Source organism: Scyliorhinus torazame, unplaced genomic scaffold, assembly GCF_047496885.1.
Source record: "Scyliorhinus torazame isolate Kashiwa2021f unplaced genomic scaffold, sScyTor2.1 scaffold_572, whole genome shotgun sequence".
In the NCBI taxonomy this organism is placed as follows: Eukaryota; Metazoa; Chordata; class Chondrichthyes; order Carcharhiniformes; family Scyliorhinidae; genus Scyliorhinus; species Scyliorhinus torazame.
Genome location: NW_027308299.1, coordinates 106,895 through 126,330, shown reverse-complemented (window position 1 = coordinate 126,330; position 19,436 = coordinate 106,895). Strand labels below are relative to the sequence as shown.

The 19,436-nt window shown below is 44.4% G+C and overlaps 1 protein-coding gene across 1 annotated transcript in view; it reads right to left on the bottom strand.

The window, feature by feature from the left end:
• Positions 1-255: 255 nt before the first annotated feature.
• The window catches only part of LOC140406495 (bridge-like lipid transfer protein family member 1), a gene marked incomplete at both ends in the record, with an annotated part of 125,024 nt that continues 105,843 nt past the window's right edge, over positions 256-19,436 (bottom strand). Inside the window, 5 exons of the mRNA XM_072494519.1 lie at positions 256-1,078; positions 1,436-1,697; positions 2,218-2,468; positions 10,306-10,586; positions 11,497-11,616. Of these exons, the coding sequence (XP_072350620.1) occupies positions 256-1,078; positions 1,436-1,697; positions 2,218-2,468; positions 10,306-10,586; positions 11,497-11,616 (1,737 nt within the window). The remainder of the gene's footprint in view (positions 1,079-1,435; positions 1,698-2,217; positions 2,469-10,305; positions 10,587-11,496; positions 11,617-19,436) is intronic.

Sequence of the window (19,436 nt, the reverse complement as noted above, 5' to 3'; positions counted from 1 at the left end):
TTAATGGTCCTTTTTAAAACCTATGACTATTGCTTTATCTCAGCATCTATTTTATTCATGTTATGACTCTGTGAAGTGCCCTGGAATCATTTCTTTTTTAAACTATTTAAATAGCAGTTATCATTCTTCATTTCACCATGGGTGTCAATTTCTCAAATGTTAATTTCCCCAACACAAAGTAGCAATTCCTATCTGTATGTGGAAGTTTAACAGATCAGAGAGAATTTTGGTTAACAGTATAAAAAGGCTGCCAACCTTAAACATGGGTACAGAAAGCTGGTCAAATGAAGATGAGTTCTCTTCACTGGTTGGTGTATCAAGGTCCAAAGGACGATGTAGTGAAGATTTTGATGTTCTCTTGTTTGTTGGCTGTTTTACTGACCAGTTGGATACCTGCAATTGTGTCAGGTAATTTAGGTAACAAGACATCACAATCTGCTGACTTGATAGCTGTTTGCTATCTACAGCCTTTTCTCCTTCGGCAGCGTATATATGACCAGTTGACTCATCTCCTTCAAGAGCTGATACAAAAGAAGCCTGAGAGGCATGAGCTTGAATAGGATAGTTTTTTAGCTCTTGGCTATCTCCACTAATGGAGTTATTTAATGGTCCCTCTACACTACAATAAATTGTACTCCTGCAATAGTCAACTGCTTGTGTACGACGCCTCTTCTTTCTTCCTGGGTAGGTTCCTGGACCTTCATCACTACTGACTGGATCAAAGTCCTCAGCTGCTGAAAAGTATGCCTCACTTTCAGCCACAGATATGGAGGAATCGACCGATCTGTACTGATGGAAAGTGTTAGAATCTGCTGATGGAGTAAAGGGGAAGGATCCAAAGCTCCTCCGCTGACGAGGGGAATCCAAAACATTCTCATCACTGCGGGACACTTCGCTGGTGAATTGTACACCCATTGCTGCAGGCTGCCGTTCACCAAAAATGGCTGCTGATAAACTTTTTGTACTCCCAAGCCGCGTGGAAGAGACAGAAGCTTGACGTTTCAAAGGTGAACGGACTAGAGTTCTGTCTTGATTATTAGGAGAAACTGGAGTGCTTCCTGAAACATCCATTGGACCACTAGAAAGAGAAAACACATGTTATTCACAAAATGCTTGTGTTTGCTTTTTTCACCAATTCCCTGACCAAAAAGGCTGGGAATCAGCCGATAATCAAGAAGTAAGTGAACAACAAGGCCCAATGTTTACAATTTTCTTCTTTGCCTTTATGAAGCAGGATAGTTTAGATCCTGTCTAATACCTATCCACCCGATGACAAGGATGGCGTGGGAAGCTTGCCATATCAGAAGCAGTATTCCATTATTTATGGCACAACACAATGGTATCCCAAATGTCCAGTACTTTACAATTTTTCAGCCTTGGAAAATTCAAATCTGTAATCCAGAGAGACTTGTTGTTTAGAATTAAAATAACTTACTTTCCAATAGTTTCCTCTGTGTTTGCACTTGAAACAGGAATATGCATCTGTAGAGTTCTGTCATCGGTATTGGAGGAAGGACTGTTTTTTTCACTTGCCAACAAAGGGAGTGCAGAAGTAGAACTACTGTTTTCTTCAGAGGAGGATGTTGAACTGTGAGATCGTAAAGGGACCTGCAAATTGTGGTACTGGTTCTTTTTCTCTGAATCAGTTCCCAGTGATCTAGAGTCCCATTCTTTTCTTTTTGTCCCATTTGGCTTACCTAAATGACCAGAATATAGGTATTATCAACACAAATAGTTTCTTCCAAAATGGAAGCAAAATATTTACAGATATTGGAAATCTGAAATGAAAACAGAAAATGTTGGAAATACATAGTAAGTCAGACAGCATCTGCAGAGAGAAAGAAACAGTTAACTTTTCAAGTTGATAAGTTTTCATCAGAAAGATGTCAACCTGAAATGTCAACTCTTTTACTCTGCGCCTCCACAGGAATTGTCTTACCTACTGATTAATTTCAGATTTTCTGATTAATTTCTTCTATTACGTGTCCATTTTCTGGTATTTAAACTTTAAATCACAAGGTAAATAAAAATCTCTCCTCTGAGAAATCATGAAAATTTGTAAAATGCAAATATGCAAACAGTTATAAAGCATTGTACTGCACAAGTTATATTAAATTGCATTAATTGAAGACAAAGTAAGGGAACTGAAGAGAAAGACAAATTGAACAAATATTACTGGAAATCATTTTAAAATCTCAGTTTTATGTAAGAAGTTACCATCTGCAGTCTTTGAAATATCCTTAGTGATAATCCATTCATTTGGATGCAGCAGTGACTGCCCATAGAACATTTCTGATTCTGTGATTACAGTAGAGAAGGCAGAACTAGTGGACGGAGTAATTTCATCCAGTTTGAAGAAGTCTAGTCCTGAGGCCATGCCTGCGTAGAACTTACAACCACTAAGGCAGCCACACTTGTTCTTGACTCGTTTATTTTTGACATCATCATCTGGCCAGAGAAACCACAGTCTGCATCAAAGAATGCACAATGTCAGTTGAAGTCAAAGAAACCATAATAGTAATCCACAATCAAATCATTAGATGTTCAACATGAAGTAAAGTGCAGCTTTCACCTTCAAAATACCCATGGTGAAATGTATGCAGGGAGAAAATGAGCACATTTGACTGTGTCGACCACTAGCTGAGCAATGTGTTAAATATTAACTAAACAAGCATCTTTAAACTCATTGCTGCAATACGGACATTACAATAAGGATGTGCGCGTTCATTTTGCTTCTTACCACATGCTGTATTCCTTCTACACTAACATTTACTTCTCTTTAACAGCTTTTCCAAAAGCCAACACAACATTACCAAGGACCTTTTAATACCAACTGGCCTTTTAATTTAATTTACTCTTTCCTTCAATTTCTGCCAGGATCTTGCCTGCTCAGAGGGATTACTTTTTTAAAAATTCGTTCTTGGGGTGTGTCCAGCGCTGGCTGGGCTAGCATTTATCTCCCAACCCCAAGTACCATTGAGAAGGTGGTGGTGAGCTGCCTTCTAGAACTGCTGCAGTCAATGTAGTGCAGATACACCCAAAGTGCTGTTAGGGAGTGAATTCCAGTATTTTCACCCAGCGAAAGCAGTCTATTTCAAGCAGTCCTGCAGTATCTGATCTTGTCCTCACCTGACATCCACGTGCACATTTCCATCAGATAACAAGTAGCAGCAACCATAGCTGATTTACTGCATCATCTCAAGTCCCAAGGCAATGTGACATCACTATTCACTCAGTGACTGAGATCAATTAACAGAACAATACCCAAGACCTTCCTGGTCCATATGGCTCAACTACTCTTTGCCATTTTTTTTTTACATATTCTCAGTTGGAGATTTTGCACGAATCCTTTGCAAACCAGATTTTTCCCTGCCATCCTTCTAGGGTGGTGTAAGAAGCACTTTGATGAGAAAACTAAAACTTTCTTCACTAAGATTAAACTGTAGGAGGGGCAGACAAAATATTACCGATGCTGGAAATCTGAAATAAACAGAAAATGCTCGAAAGACTCAACAGGTCTGGCAGCATCTGTGGAGAAAGAAACAGGTAATGGGCAGGATTTTATGTGTGTCCCCCTCCCTCCATCTGCCGCCACCGTCACTCCACTTCTGGAAAACAAATTGGGAAGCTAAGATGATTGGCTCCAGCGACCAAAACTATATTTCTTTGTGCTGGATATAATTCCAGCAGAGAAGTGTTTGCCCATAGCACAAGATGGCGCCGGAGCGAGGCGACTCTCTGCGAGCTCTCCCCAACAGATCCACTTTTTACTTAACTTATACTCGTTCTAATCTTTTAAAAATTAATTCTAAAACTAACATTATTACTAACCTCTCTCTTTTATCTTCTCTTGCAGGGTTGAACATCCTCCGAGGCCCTTGGAGACGTTTTGACCCGACCTGACCTGACCTCTGCGACCTGGAAGAAGATCGGGCCCAAAGCGGAAGGGAAGCCCCGCCCTAAATTTGGAGCCAACCCGGACCTCGGAGCTCCCAGCCCGGCCTAACTACCAACGCCAGCCCCCGGATCGCCTGGCTCAGTCCCCGGAACTCCCGATCCGACCCCCGACGGCAAGACCCGGCCCAACGTGACCCCGGATACATAAACAGCGCCCTGGTCCCCGCCAGCGCCCTGGACCCCGCCAGACACAACCACCTATCTTCCACAAGGGCTGACGTCTCCCACCGGATCCCAGGATCATCCAGCAGCAGCCGCCGACCGAGGAAGCGAGGGAAACATGGCGGTCTGCATGTTAGACTGAAGCAACGCGGTTTCAAGACCCCTCTCCCCAGCATACTCCTGTCAAACATCCAAGCGATCAAAAACAAGCTGGATGAACTTAACGCCAGACTTACCTCTCAGAGGGAAGTAAGAGACAGTTGTGTGCTCTGTTTCACAGAGACATGGCTCACCCCCGCCTCACCGGACTGTGCCATACAACCTGAAGGCTTCTCAATTCACCGGGCGGACCGCACGGCATCATCAGGCAAAGCGAAGGGTGGAGGGGTGTGCCTCCTCATCAACTCCTCCTGGTGCTTGGATGTGGCGACCCTGGCGACCTACTGCTCCCCAGACCTGGAATACCTGACCGTGAAGTGCCGCCCATACTATCTGCCATGTGAGTTCACTTCAGCCATTATCACAGCGGTCTACATCATACCCCAGGCAGAAGTGAGGAAGGCGCTGGACGAACTGTACACAGTTATAAACAACTACGAAACAGAACACCCTGAGGCCTTGTTCATCGTGGCCGGAGACTTCAAGAAGGCCAACCTCAAGAGTGTACTGCCAAAATTCCACCAGCACATCTCCTGTCCCACCAGAGGCAACAACACTCTTGACCACTGCAACTCAAAAATCAAGGGCGCCTACCGTTCCATTCCCCAACCGCACTTTGGGAAATCAGACCATAAGACGGTGCTCCTTCTCCCGGCATACAAGCAGAAATTCAAGCGGGAGAATCCAGCTAAGAAGGTTGTGCAGTGCTGGTCCGAGGAGACAGAAGAGCTCTTACGTGACTGCTTAGAGACAGTGGACTGGTCCATATTTAAGAACTCAGCGACCAACTTAAATGAGTATGCCACCACTGTCACAGACTTCATCAGCAAATGTGTGGACGACTGCGTGCCAAAGAAAGCAGTACGTGCGTTCCCCAACCGGAAACCATGGCTCAATCGCGAGATTGACTCCCTACTGAAGGACAGATCTGAGGCGTTCAAGGCAGATGACCCTGACCAAAAAAGAAATCCAGGTACGACCTCCGCAAAGCCATCCGAGATGCCAAGAGGGAATATCAAACCAAGCTAGAGTCACAGACTCTCGGCGGTTGTGGCAAAGACTAAACAACATAGCGGGCTACTAAGCGAAGCCGAGCAGTATCTCTGGCAGCAGCGCACCCCTCCCCGATGAACTCAATGCATTCTATGCTCGGTTCAAGCAGGTAACCAACAATCCGCTGTCAAGTGCCCCAGCAGCCCATAATTCACCCATACCCACCATCACAGCTTCCGAAGTCAGATCGGCCTTCCTGAAAGTGAACCCTCGGAAGGCGACTGGCCCGAACGGGATCCCTGGTCGTGCACTCGGAGTCTGCGCTGACCAGCTGGCAGAGGTATTCGCAGACATCTTTAACCTGTCCCTACTCCACTCCGAGGTCTCCACCTGCTTCAAGAAGACCGCCATCATACCGGTACCAAAGAAGAACCAGGCAACGTGCCTCAATGACTACCGTCCGGTGGCCCTGACTTCAGTCATAATGAAGTGCTTCGAGAGGTTGGTCATGAAGCGCATCACCTCCATACTCCCAAAACGCCTTGATCCACTGCAATTCGCGTATTGTTGCAACCGGTCCAGATAAGACGCCATTTCCCTGGCCCTTCACTCATCCCTAGAGCATCTCGAAAACAAAGACTCCTACATCAGACTCCTATTTATAAACTACAGCTCCGCCTTCAACACCTTAATCGCCGCCAAGCTCATATCAAAGCTCCAAAACCTAGGACTTGGCTCGCCACTCTGCAACTGGATTCTTGATTTTCTGACCAACAGACCACAATCAGTAAGAATGAACAACAACACCTCCTCCACAATAGTCCTCAATACCGGGGCCCCGCAAGGCTGCGTACTTAGCCCCCGACTCTACTCCCTGTACACACACGACTGCGTGGCAAAACTTGGTTCCAACTCCATCTACAAGTTTGCTGACGATATGACCATAGTGGGCCGGATCTCGAATAACGACGAGTCAGAATACAGGAGGGAGATAGAGAACCTAGTGGAGTGGTGTAGCAACAACAACCTCTCCCTCAATGCCAGCAAAACTAAAGAGCTGGTCATTGACTTCAGGAAGCAAAGTACTGTACACACCCCTGTCAGCATCAACAGGGCCAAGGTGGAGATGGTTAGCAGTTTCAAATTCCTATGGGTGCACATCTCCAAAAATCGGTCCTGGTCCACCCACGTCGACGCTACCACCAAGAAAGCACAACAGCGCCTATACTTCCTCAGGAAACTAAGGAAATTTGGCATGTCCACATTAACCCTAACCAACTTTTATAGATGCACCATAGAAAGCATCCTATCTGGCTGCATCACAGCCTGGTACGGCAACTGCTCGGCCCAGGACCGTAAGAAACTTCAGAGAGTCGTGAACACCGCCCAGTCCATCACACGAACCTGCCTCTCAACCATTGACTCCATCTACACCTCCCGCTGCCTGGAGAAAGCGGGAAGCATAATCAAAGATCCCTCCCACCCGGCTTACTCACTCTTCCAACTTCTTCCATCGGGCAGGAGATACAGAAGTCTGAGAACACACACGAACAGATTCAAAATCAGCTTCTTCCCCACTGTCACCAGACTCCTAAATGACCCTCTTATGGACTGACCTCATTAACACTACACCCTGTATGCTTCATCCGATGCCAGTGCTTATGTAGTTACATTGTATATCTTGTGTTGCCCTATTATGTATTTTCTTTTCTTTCCTTTTCTTCCCATGTACTTAATGATCTGTTGAGCTGCTCGCAGAAAAATACTTTTCATTGTATCTCGGTACACGTGACAATGAACAAATCCAATCCAATCCAATCCAATCCAATCCCATAATTCTCACAGACATCAATTTTACTAAGATCCTGTAGTGTCACACTTGGTCAACAGCTATCTTTATCTCAAGGACAGCAACTTCTTTTAAACAAGTTTGGACCAAGGCTATGATGGAAGTCAGGCGCGCTGATGGCCCTAGTAGAACCCATGAGTATCAGTGAACACACTGTTGCTGAGTAAGTGCTGCTTGTGAGCACTGCGCCAAACTGCTAAGTAAATGCTGCTTGTGGGCACTGCGCCAAACTTTCCATCATTTTGATGATAGCTGAGAGGAAGAGGTCTGTGGACAGTGTTTGGCTGGATTGAATTTGTTCTGCAGTAAAAGCAAAATAATGTAGATGCTGGACGTCTGAAACATAAACAGAAAGCGTGGGAAATGCTCCATAGATCTGGCTGCATCTGTGGAGAGAGACGCTTCATTGGAAGTTCTAAAAAGTGTAGAAACCAACTATTTTCTAATACACCTGATATGTAAAAGATAGCTATTTAGCGTAAATATTAAGCCCTAGTTTTAAATACCCATTTTAAATTAAGGATTTCAACACTCATAACCTCAGGTCATTTCAAAACATATAGCTTCAACAGAACAGAGACACAAAACAGCATGACACAGCATAATTCCATTATAGATTAAAACAGCACTTCTCCTGAGCTAACAAATACATTTACAAGACAGTTTGACACTATACTTGTGCTGTACCATTTATCAGATCAAGGACATAGCAACACCATAGCAACGCCATAGTAACATGAAGGCACCATTGTTCATAATGTGGATAATAACTAAGTCAGCAAAAGACCAGTTTAAGCTGGTCGCGTTAACAGCACAGAATCGCATTCCATAACATGCACAAGTATTCAAACATGAAACATTTAAAACTCATGTTGCACATTGAAGATTGACAGCTAACCGTCAAATCAAACTCACTTGATTCTAACTCAAACCAATTAGGATGACTTAGAGGTGTAGATAGATGAAAGACTGATATGATTTTGTATAACCGTAAGGGTCCGTATGGCCATCTTTATTTATGAATCATCTATACTTTGATCTAAACTATTCGCTGTCTCTATACTTTCACTTTTCCCCTCTTAATTCTTGAAGTAAATGCAAGCTGTTTTGCCGTAAGCAAGAAACCAGTTCTGCATTATTTTGTAAGTTAAATTGTGTACAAGTTGTTTCTCTTTAAGTCCTAGCCAGACTTATTAGAGAATAAGATTTAAGTGATTCTCAATTGTAATCAAATAGAGGCAATAAAGGGTTCTTATTTGCACCCGAGAAGTTTTAACTCAAATTTTTAGTGAGTTTTAGTGTCGCAAGTGCCACTAGATCCGCATGGTAGATCTCTTCTGCAGTAAAAGCAAAATAATGTAGATGTTGGACGTCTGAAACAGAAACAGAAAGCGTTGGAAATGCTCCATAGATCTGGCTGCATCTGTGGACAGAGACTCTTCATCGGAAGTTCCAAAAAGAGTCATATTGAACTCAAAATGTTAACACTTCTCTTTCCACAAATGAAATGTGGCATGTTGAGCTTTTAGAAACACACTGTTTTTATTTTGGATTTGTCCTGCTTTTTATAGAAAGAACATATTTGGAAAATGTTGCCCTGTCAGATAGATGGTAGAATTCTAATTGCAATCGAACAGCTTGGCTAGGTGTGTAGTTAGTTCTGGATAACATTTCAGCATTACAACAAGAATGTAGTCAGAGTCCATCACTTTGCTATATACAGTGCCTTCAGGCATATCCTGCTATCATGGTAAGTGAATCAAAAAGGCCGAGATGGATCAGCTACTTGGCACTTTTGGCTGAAGATTCTTGAACTCATGTATTGGGCTCGGCCATTATGCAGGATGGGGACGTTTGTGGAGCTTCCTCCTCCAGTTAGTTAAATGTCCAACAGACTGGTTGTGGTAGAACTGTAGACCTCTGATATGTTCCATTGGTTCTGAAATCAGTTAGCTCAGTTTAATGCAAGCTGCTTCCGCTATTCAGCATGCTTGTAGACTGTATTTGTCATCCTTTGCTAACTCCAATCCCAGATGCAGGGCAGGCCCACAAGAAGTGGTCACACAGTGATATCCAATTTAGTGGGAGATGCCCTGAGAGTTTTCAGCATTGACTTCATACTCCCATGATGTCTCATGCCAGCAGGTCCAACATAGGCATTCACTTGGTGCAAAGTTCATAACAATATGGAATTGTGCAGCTTATTTCATCTTGATCAGAGCCAGTTATCATCTGGATTCCATATCTTTTGCGTGCCCATAATTGTCAGTCATTTTGGAAACCGGAAATAAAAAGTTTCCATATAAAGAATACTGTTGAGTAATAAGCTAGGAAATTATTCTTTCTTTGACTAAATTGGTTTAAAACAATGTTTGACCCAGACCAATATTCTTATTGCTGCTGATGTCAATTATTTGAACTGATTGCATTTCACACACTAGATTAGGAACAATAAGGCAGATCGATACCTTCATATTTTATACAGAAGAGCAGAGTTTGGAGTGTGTTATGATTAAGGAACTCATCCAGATATGGGAATATCATATTCCATGATTCCTTTCTGGATTATCTCAATCTCGACTTGGAATGGTTAACACTGCCGTCTCACGGTGCCAAGGACTCAGGTTTGATCCCGGCCCCAGGTCACTGTCCATGTGGAGTTTTCACATGCTCCCCGTGACTGCATGGTCTCACCACACAACCCAAAGATGTGCACGGTAGGTGGATTGTCCAAGCTAAATTGCCTCTTAATTGGAAAAAAAAATATTTTTTTAAAATCTTGACTGAGAGCACATTTTAACTGTGCTTTCCCTTTAAAGAACAGCAAATTTACAATTTCCTTTTTTGTTCTTGGCAGGATATTGCGCCAGATAATTACAGCTAGTTGCTCCATTTGGTGCAATAAGATAATTAGATAAGATGGAACATTTTAATATAATCAAGCCATAATTGTATTGGGATTTATTTCACTGTCTGGAACAGAAGATGATCATGAACCTTAACTTTCCCAGTGTGGCAATCTCCGGTGGACTGCCAGTCTCAACAGACTTACCTTGGCTAGGATTCCAAACCCATTCATGGGACCTCCCCAGAGGACTCCCCCAGCGCATCCCCTAAATGCATTGCTGGGGAGCCAGGAGGTTATGAGCCCATATCATCTACTTACAAAAACAGGTATTTAGTACCTTTTAGTTCGGTTGTCATGAGCTTCCAAGAATTGCCTTTGCACTTCATGTTTTGCAGGATGGTCTGCAGCCAAAGCGACATCTGCTGTGATTAATCCAAAATTAACTGAACCAGCTTCTAGCCAACATGATCGACGGAGCACGGTGGGTTGAATTCCAAGCCTACAGTTTTCAAATTGTTCAATATATTGCCTCAGCTGAACATCTTGTATGACAGCACTTACTCCTTCTCCAACTGCTTGGTTATGAAGGTTACAAGCTGCAATGCGAATGGCCCCTATCTGGAAAATAAACTTAGTTAGAAACTAAAGCCATCTGTTCAAGAACCAGATCAAATTATCATGAATAAACATTACAAAATGATTTATTCTGTTATATCTGCAGCGCATCTAAATAAATACGCTCCGTGAGCATTTCTTTTCAACATTTAGAAGTCTCAACATTTGTCAAATGTGTCCTCTGCAGCTTTTATGAGAAAACCAAAAGCCCCTGGGCACTTGTAATACTAGTTACAGGGTCACAGTAAAAAATCTCAATTCCATGTATCATTGGTGCAAAACCAGAATTTTGCATTCATTTCATTTCTATGATCACAGCTTTGCCAGAAAGATATTTTTAAATGACAAACAAATAGTTTGGAGCAGTGACAATGAGAAGCGGGTCATACAGCTACTAAAAGTTGATGGCAGAAAATCAAAAGCAGAGCCAAGTAACCCCCACAACCAGTCAGGGATGACGGGTGATGAGAAGATACAAAAACAAGGAAAGAAAATAAACCAGACTGTCAGAGAATTAATCACTTAATAATAATCCATTATATAATAAGAATGCTGATTGGTGTGTGACAATCCATTTTGAAATACGTGTCCCTATGTCAGATTCTCCATGCAAAAAAAAAAATTAGATATCAACACCACCCTGGTGATACTGAGAATTGCCAATTTCCATTTTAAATGTATACTGGTAAAGTTGGATATGCTTTAATATTGTGCAATTAGCCTCATCTGATATTCAAATACACCACCTTCACCAGCTGTGACAGCCAGGTACCTACTGGTGTGCCACCTGAGCTCCAAATGCTTTCAGCCCAACTAATCATATTTGTAATTGTATTTTTGTTTCTCATTTCAATTTCATATACCAGCATGTATTTCTCTTTGGTTTGAATGAAAATCAAATGAAAACGATTACCTTTATACTGGCTGCACAACCATGTTCTACAACAAAAAGATCTGCTCCATCAACTGCGACCCGAGTCATAGTGTATTTCAGTTCATCTGCTCGCTGACAAGGCCCAGGCAAACTTTTCAGCTGCAGATATTGAAAAGAAAACAGAAATAAACATATGCAGATAAATATTGCAAATATACGCAATAAGAAATTAAGTGTTTAGACAAAATTGATAATTTTTCTAACTTTTTAAAATTCATTTCATGGGATGTGGGCATCACTGGTTAGGCCAGCATTTATTGCCCATCCCTAGTTGCCTTTCAGAAGGTGGCGGTGAGTTACCTTCTTGAATCGCTGCATCCCCAAGGTGTAGGTACAGTTAATTTGCTTTCTCCATTAACTCCTTTATCTGCCAACCTGAAATATTATTTTGTATGCTCAGTTGACTTTGAAAAGTTTGTCATATCAGTCTAAAATCATGGTTGTTTTCTGTCCTCTCTCTTCTCTGTTTGTAATGCAATCACTGCAGACCGTATAGAACACCTTTTAGAATTTAGCAGTTCAATCAACAGGTGATAATGGTGTCTATGAAGTATTAGACCAGGGCATCAAACTTAGTTTACATGGAGGTCATGATCTAATGTTTTGGCACTTAGCATAGGCCACATACAGCAGAGGTTACTTATGGACACTGGGTTAAAAATCAGTATGCTTCTGCCTGGGGTTTTTGGGTGCAGAACAGGTGCAATGTTAAGAATTTTCTGGTATGAGATCATGCAAATACGCTGTGCTGGTGGCATGGCAACGATTATATTTCTGCAATATCCCGCACGCGACCTATGGGGTGGGAATGCTGGCCATCCCCATGCTCCTTGCTGAGTACGAGCTCCCCCGCTAGGGGTGGGGTACCTTAATTACCCAGTGTATGTAAGGTCGGCCAGTAAGGCACCGACCAAGCAGGAACCCAGCAGGGGGTCTACCAGGAAGAGTATGTACATATCGTTTGTGAATAAAGCTTTGTTCTTAATTTTACTCGATGTGGATTCCCCGTGTCCTTACTAAACTGGCGACGAGGAGTAAACTGGTTTGCTGTCAACGCTGCGACCTACTCAACTGAGCCACCTCCCTGATTTTCTGGACCCAGGTTTGGATTTCTTTGATTCGCCATGCCTTTGTTTGGGCGGTGAGATGCATTTGACGCTAGTGTTGCAAGACTAGAACCAATATACTGAACAAATGCGTCATTTCTACCAGGTCAACAATGTCACAAAGAATGAGCGCCAGACAGTCATACTGTGGCCTGCAAACGTTCGGGGTGATCTGGAGTCTCTCGTACCCACAGACACCAGATACACAAATATTCGATCAGCTCATGAAATGAAATGAAATGAAAATGAAAATCGCTTATTGTCACAAGTAGGCTTCAATGAAGTTACTGTGAAAAGCCCCTAGTCGCCACATGCCGGCACCTGTTCGGGGAGGCTGTTACGGGAATTGAACCGTGCTGCTGGCCTGCCTTGGTCTGCTTTCAAAACCAGGGATTTAGCCCTGTGCTAAACAGCCCCTGATGCTTTTGCAACACTTTAACCCAACCCCATCGATAATCGTTCAAAGATATCGGTTTAATACGACGGAGAGGACCACCAGTGTGTCCGTCATCGAGTATGTGTCTCGGCTATGGAAGAGCTTTGCGAGTATGGAACTGTTTTATCCAATATGTTTCGCAATCGCTTGGTCTGCGGTATCAATAATATGGAAACTCAGAAAAAGCTTTTGGGTGAAGTCTCCCTAACTCCCTGTCCCAAGAAAGCACGGCACACCCATCCAAGAGATGGAGCTGACTGCTTTGGGGCATCACCCCTCACGTGTATCCCCACGACCCAGATCAAATGCCGCTGTGACTCTGTTTCTGGGCAAAGAACCAGCCGCTGCGACGTCCCCAGACTCAGACGATTCCAGCTTGTGTGGTAGACGGCGGTCTAGGTGTACCAGCTAGCAGCAGGAAGGCCAGAGCTTCAGGCACCCCGGTTGAGGTAGGCATCAGCCTGGCATTGAGGCCTTGCATTTGGATGACCCAGAAGTGGCAGAGAATGAGGCAGAGATGCAGCTGAACTGTTTGATATTGGCCTGTGTGTGGCCCCTAATCGCGTTCCGATATAGGTAAATGGTCATATGCCCAAATGGAGCTCGATATGGGAACGGGCGTTTCTGTGGTGGCGCATGCACTTTTGATCTTATCAAACAAGGAGTGCATGCTTTAACTTTGGTTGACACAGTGGATCGTTTGGCCTAATACAGGGGAGCAGCTGAATATTGTGGAGTCCACCCTTGCTCCAGTGGTTTATGGGCACCAGTCGTGCCCTCCCCTCATTGTTGTGCATGGAAATGGCCCTAGCCTGTAGGGCCGCGATTGGTTACACCAGCTGCAGTTGGATTGGCAGCATATCCTTAAAGTGGAATCTGGCGGTTTGTGGATGGTACTGAGCAAATTCCAAGAAGTTTGCCATCCTAGTTTGGGTACCATTTAAGAGGCCATGGCTAAAATCCAGGTGGATACGGAAGCCCAGACTCTGGTATTCTTAAGCCCACCTGGTTCCCTCTGTTATAGTGGAGAAGGTTGAAATGGAACCGATTGGGCGGCGCTTGTGGTCCCAGTCATGATGCCGTATATGACAGTCCACCTCTGCGGAGACTATAAATCGACAGTGAACACGGCTTCAAGCTTAGACTGTTACCCTTCACCTCACATTGAAGATTTGGCCAGTGGCTGTACATTCACAAAACTGGACATGAGTAACGCTGATCTATAGCTGGAGCTCGATGAATCCACACGGAAGTACGTCACAATTAATACGCAGAAGGGGCTCTGAGTACACCCAAGCTTCCATTTGGAGTCTCTTCGACGAGCGCAGTCTTTCAGTGCATCATGGAGAACATCCTGCGTGGATTATCGCTTGTTGTTGTTCACTTGGACCACAGGGGCCATGGAACAAGAACATTTGTAGAACCTCAAAGTGGTGCTGAAGCGGCTTTCCGAATACGGGGTCCGCCTGCGCTGCACAAAGTGCGTGTTTCACGCAAAAGAAGAAGTGGTATTTGGGATATCGGGTGGACCGAGATAGCCTACATGCAGTCACCAAGAAGGTATGGGTGATCAAAATAGCCCCTGCTCAAAGAGACACCATGCAACTTCGCTCTTTTCTTGGATTCGTGAGTTATTATGGGTGCTTTATTCTGAATTTGGCTACCACCCTCGCCCCCTCCACTTGCTTTTGAAAAAACGTCAGCCTTGGGCTTGGGGCATGGTTCAGGGTAACAAGGTGAAGTGGTGTTGTCTTCTTCAGGTGTGTTGGCACATTTTGACTCCTCAAAACCATTGTTTATCACGTGCGATGCTTCATCGTATGGCATTGGGGCAGTTTTGTCCCATCGAATGGACGTCAGCCATGACTGTTCGATCACTTTTGCCTCCCAGGCGCAGGCTGCGGCCAAAAGAAAATATGCCCAGATCGGGAAAGAATGCCCGGCGGTCGGATTTGGTGTCAAGTGATTTCATCAATACTTCTATGGACGTCATTTTTTTTATCTTCACCGAACACAAGCCATTGCTAGGCCTATTCTGTGAAGATAAGGCGTTCACGCCAACAGCGTCTGCAAGGTTTCAGAGTTGGGCTGTGTTATTGGCTGCTTGCCACCCAGAGACCCAGACAATGCATGCTGATGCGTTGAGCCGTCTTTTCCTGCAGATCAAATCCGTGAAGTCTCCCTATGGCGGCCAAATGTATTGCGGTCCTAAATTTTATGGACTCCATGACTGGGCACAAACAACCCTGTACTAGCCAAGGTGCATCATCTTTTTTTTTTTTTATTCGCTCATGGGACGTGGGTGTCGCAGGCCATGCCAGCATTTATTGCCCAACCCTAATTGCCCTTGAGGGGGCAGTTGAGAGTCAAACCACATTGCTGTGGGTCTGGAGTCACATGTTGGCCAGACCAGGTAAGGACGACAGATTTCTTTCCCTAAAGGACATTAGTGAACCAAATTGTTTTTTACGACATTATCATTAGATTTTAAATCCACATTTCATTGAATTCATGTTTCACCATCTGCAGTGGCAAGGTTTGAACCTGGGTCCCCAGAACATTACTCTGGGTCTCTGGTTTACTAATCCAGTGACAATACCACTACATCACCGCCTCTGGTGCTATATGGTGGGCAGCATCGGCAGCTATCAGGGGAGTTGAAGGCTTTCTCCTCAGAATTGCCGGAGTTGACTGTGGATGACGGTATTCTCCTGTGGGGCACCATGGTTGCTGTCCCGGCGAAGGGACAAGCTGTCGTGCTGAAGACCTTTCACAATGGACATCCCGGAGTGTCTAAAATGAAGATGCTGGTGAGAAGCTAAAGGCCGGGTTTGGACACGGATATCGCAATGTGTCCCAGCAGTGCCCCATCTGTCAAGAGCACCGGAGGTTCCTCGCGGCACCCCTACATCCTTTGGAGTGGCCAAGGCACACTTGGGCCTGCGTGCACACCGATTTTGCCAGTCCCTTCTTGGGTTTGATGTTTCTCGTCCTGGTGGACGCCCACTCAAAGTGGTTGGAGGTCCACAGATTAGCATCGATCATCTCCCGGGTGGCCATCGAACGATTGCGCATTTCTTTTTCCATCCACCGAATCCCAGAGGTACTCGCGACCGATAAGGGGCTTCTTTCACGAGTGAAGAGTTTGTCGTTTTTGTGAAGAGCAATGGGATTCATCATGTCCACACGTCCCATACCATCTGGCATTGAATAGTTTAGCAGAAAGGGCCATGCAGATAATAAATGGGGGCTCAAGAAACAGACATCCGGCTAGGTGGACACAAGACTGGCAAGATTTTTATTCTCATATAGGACTACGCCACACGCAGCAACTGGGGTAGACCCGCTGAGATGTTAATGGGTCGCAGGTTTCGTACATGACTGAATTTAATTTTACTGGACATCAGCACAAAGGTGTGTTGCAACCAAGATTTTCTAAGGGCGTTGCCCAGTTTGACATTGACCATTTCGCCGCTTCACATGTGACGACGCAGTGTTCGTTCGTAACTTCAATGATGGTGCTCGCTGGCTCTCTGGGATTGCCATCCGTCAAATGGAATCAGTCTCTGACCTAGTTCAGGTCCGGGGGAAATTAATGAAATGACACCTGGATCACATTCACTCACGGAGACTGCTTCCTCGAAAATGCCTCGAAAGAAGCCTGCCCTGGATCCTCTGGCTCCATTGCCGAACCAGCCTGCTGTGGCGACTCCAGTCTCTGTCGACGCTGGCATGCTCTTCCGACACCAACATGGAGATGCCCGGACCGCTGAGATCTCGGAGACCGACTCCGTAGTTCAGTTGCCTCCTGACAATTGTCCACCATGTCGCTCCTGTTGCAGAGGGCATTCACCGTCGCTGTATACACCGACTGATCTGGCTCATCAGCTCAATGAGGACTTACCGGAGCTGAAGAGACTCCAACGTCCTCCGCCTGTTCCTCCTCCAACTCATCGCTCGTCGTGGGGGTCTTTGAACTTTAGGGGGGGATATAATATCCTGCATGGGACCTATGGGGTGGGAATGCTGGTTTTCTCCATGCTCTTGCATAGTACAAGCTCTCCCACTAGGGGCAGGGTATCTCAATTACCCAGTGTATACAAGGTGAGTCTGTAAGGCACCGACCAAGTAGGAACCCGGTAAGGGTCTACCGTGAAGTGTGTATATATATATATATATATATATATATTGTTTTTAAATAAAACTTGGTTATTTTTACTTGGGGTTGACTCCCCTTGTCCTTCTTAAAATGTCTTCTGTAATTTAGGAATACCAGGCAGTTGCTTAAAATCAGCATTGCATTAACTTAAGTATACAAAGAGTCCCGTGCTTCTTTCAAGAACCTCCTGAAAAGTGTGAAAAACTAAATGGAGTAGGCGCAATGCAAGCTCTGACTAGTTTTAGTGTTATAGAGGCCTAATCACAATCTCAGTCTCGACTCAATATCCATCGCCTCCACCACTAGAGTACCTTGGTTACAATGATAATAATATAATAATAATAATCACTTATTGTCACAAGTAGGCTTCAATGAAGTTACTGTGAAAATCCCCTAGTCGCCACATTCCGGCACCTGTTCAGGGAGGCCCTGTACGGGAATTGAACCCGCGCTGCTGGCGTTGTTCTGCATTACAAGTCAGCTATTTAGCCCACTGTGCTAAACCAGCCTCAATATGGTTACAATATGGACCATCAACAGAATGCGCTTCACCAACTGGTCAAGTTTACTTCAACACAATCTCTAGGCCCTGTAACATCTACCGCAAAGAAAATTAGCGGCACAGTGGTTAGCACTGTTCTCTCACTGCTCCAGGGACCCGAGTTCAATTCCAACCTCAGGTGACTGTCTGATGAAGTTTGCACTTTCTCCCCGTGGGGAGGCTCGGGCTTAGATGGAGTGCTCTTTCAAGGGCCGGTGTAGACTCGATGGGACAAATGGTCTCCTGCACTGTAAATTCTATGAATCATTGGAACACAAGAATCCTTCTGGAAATGAGTCAAATTTCTGAAATACTTATCACTATTATAGAGGCACAGTCACTTCCTCAGTGTAAGTGGGGTGAGCAATGTCTGTCGTGTTGGGTGTTCTGGTTCACAAACAAGCCAACAATGCTGAAGTGGTGTAACGCTATTTTATTAACTGTTCAACTATGCTAACATACTGTAAACGTGGGTATAAGCAATACCAGCTTAACTGTGGACCCTTTCCTATCACCAGCTATGGTGAGGCACTCAGCACATGGTGAATGTCTGTGATGCAGGCTGTGAGCTCTGTGCTCTGAGCTGGCTGCTGCTAGAATGAGCGGGAACTCTCCTGTTCCCTGTCTTTATAGTGCTCGTGCTCTCAGTGGTGATTGGCTGCGGTGTTATGTATGCTGGTTGGTCCTACTGCATGTCCATCAGTGTGTGTATGTGATTGCACCATAATGTACTGATGTATATTATGACAAGCAATAAATGTAATTTTGCCATTGTAAAGACAGCCCTTGCACAGAAATAAACAAAGGTGCTACCTGACATGACATTAAACATAGTCTGAGCCAGCAGGGTGTTATTGCAAGATTTTGGAACTCTTTCTGATTTTCTTCTCTGCAGATTCAATATTTAGTATTAATTCCATTTCATGTTCAATGAATTTAGTGATATAAATTTGTTACATTTTAGGTAAAAATCAATGCCTCTCTGCCTACCGAAATGATGGTCACAGACCTCTGAATTAAAGCAAAGTAGGCCTGATTTAAAGGATAAGCGCAAAGGATTCAAGAGGACAAGGTGTGCAACATGGTGGCACAGTGGTTAGCACTGCTGCCTCACAGCGCATGGGGTCGGGGTTCGATTCCGGCCTTGGGTGACTGTGTGGAGTTTGCACCTTCCCTCTGTGTCTGCGTGGGATCCCTCCATATGCTCTGGTTTCCTCCCACAGTCCAAAGATGTGTGGATTAGGTGGATTGTCCCTGCTAAATTGTCCCTTAAGGGTCCAGGGATTTATAGGTTAGGTTAAGGAGTGTGGTGATAGGGCGGGGGAATGAACCTAGGTGGGGTGCTCTTTCGGAAGATCGGTGCAGACCTGATGGGCCAAAAAGCTTCCTTCTACATTGTAGGGATTCTATGAACATGCAATTGTTCATTTTCTTTCAGAAAAAAATCACCTCAAATTTTACATTCAGTGGGGTTTCAATAGAGACGCAGTGGCAGATGTTTAAGGGGATATGTCAGAATACACAGAATAGACACATTCAAACAAGAAAGAAAAGTTCCAACCATCCATGATTAACTAAAAAGTTAGACAGTATCAAATTTAAAGAAAAAGCATATAACCGTGCAAAGGCAAGTGGCAAGTTAGAAGATAGGACAGAATATAGAGAATATCAATGAAT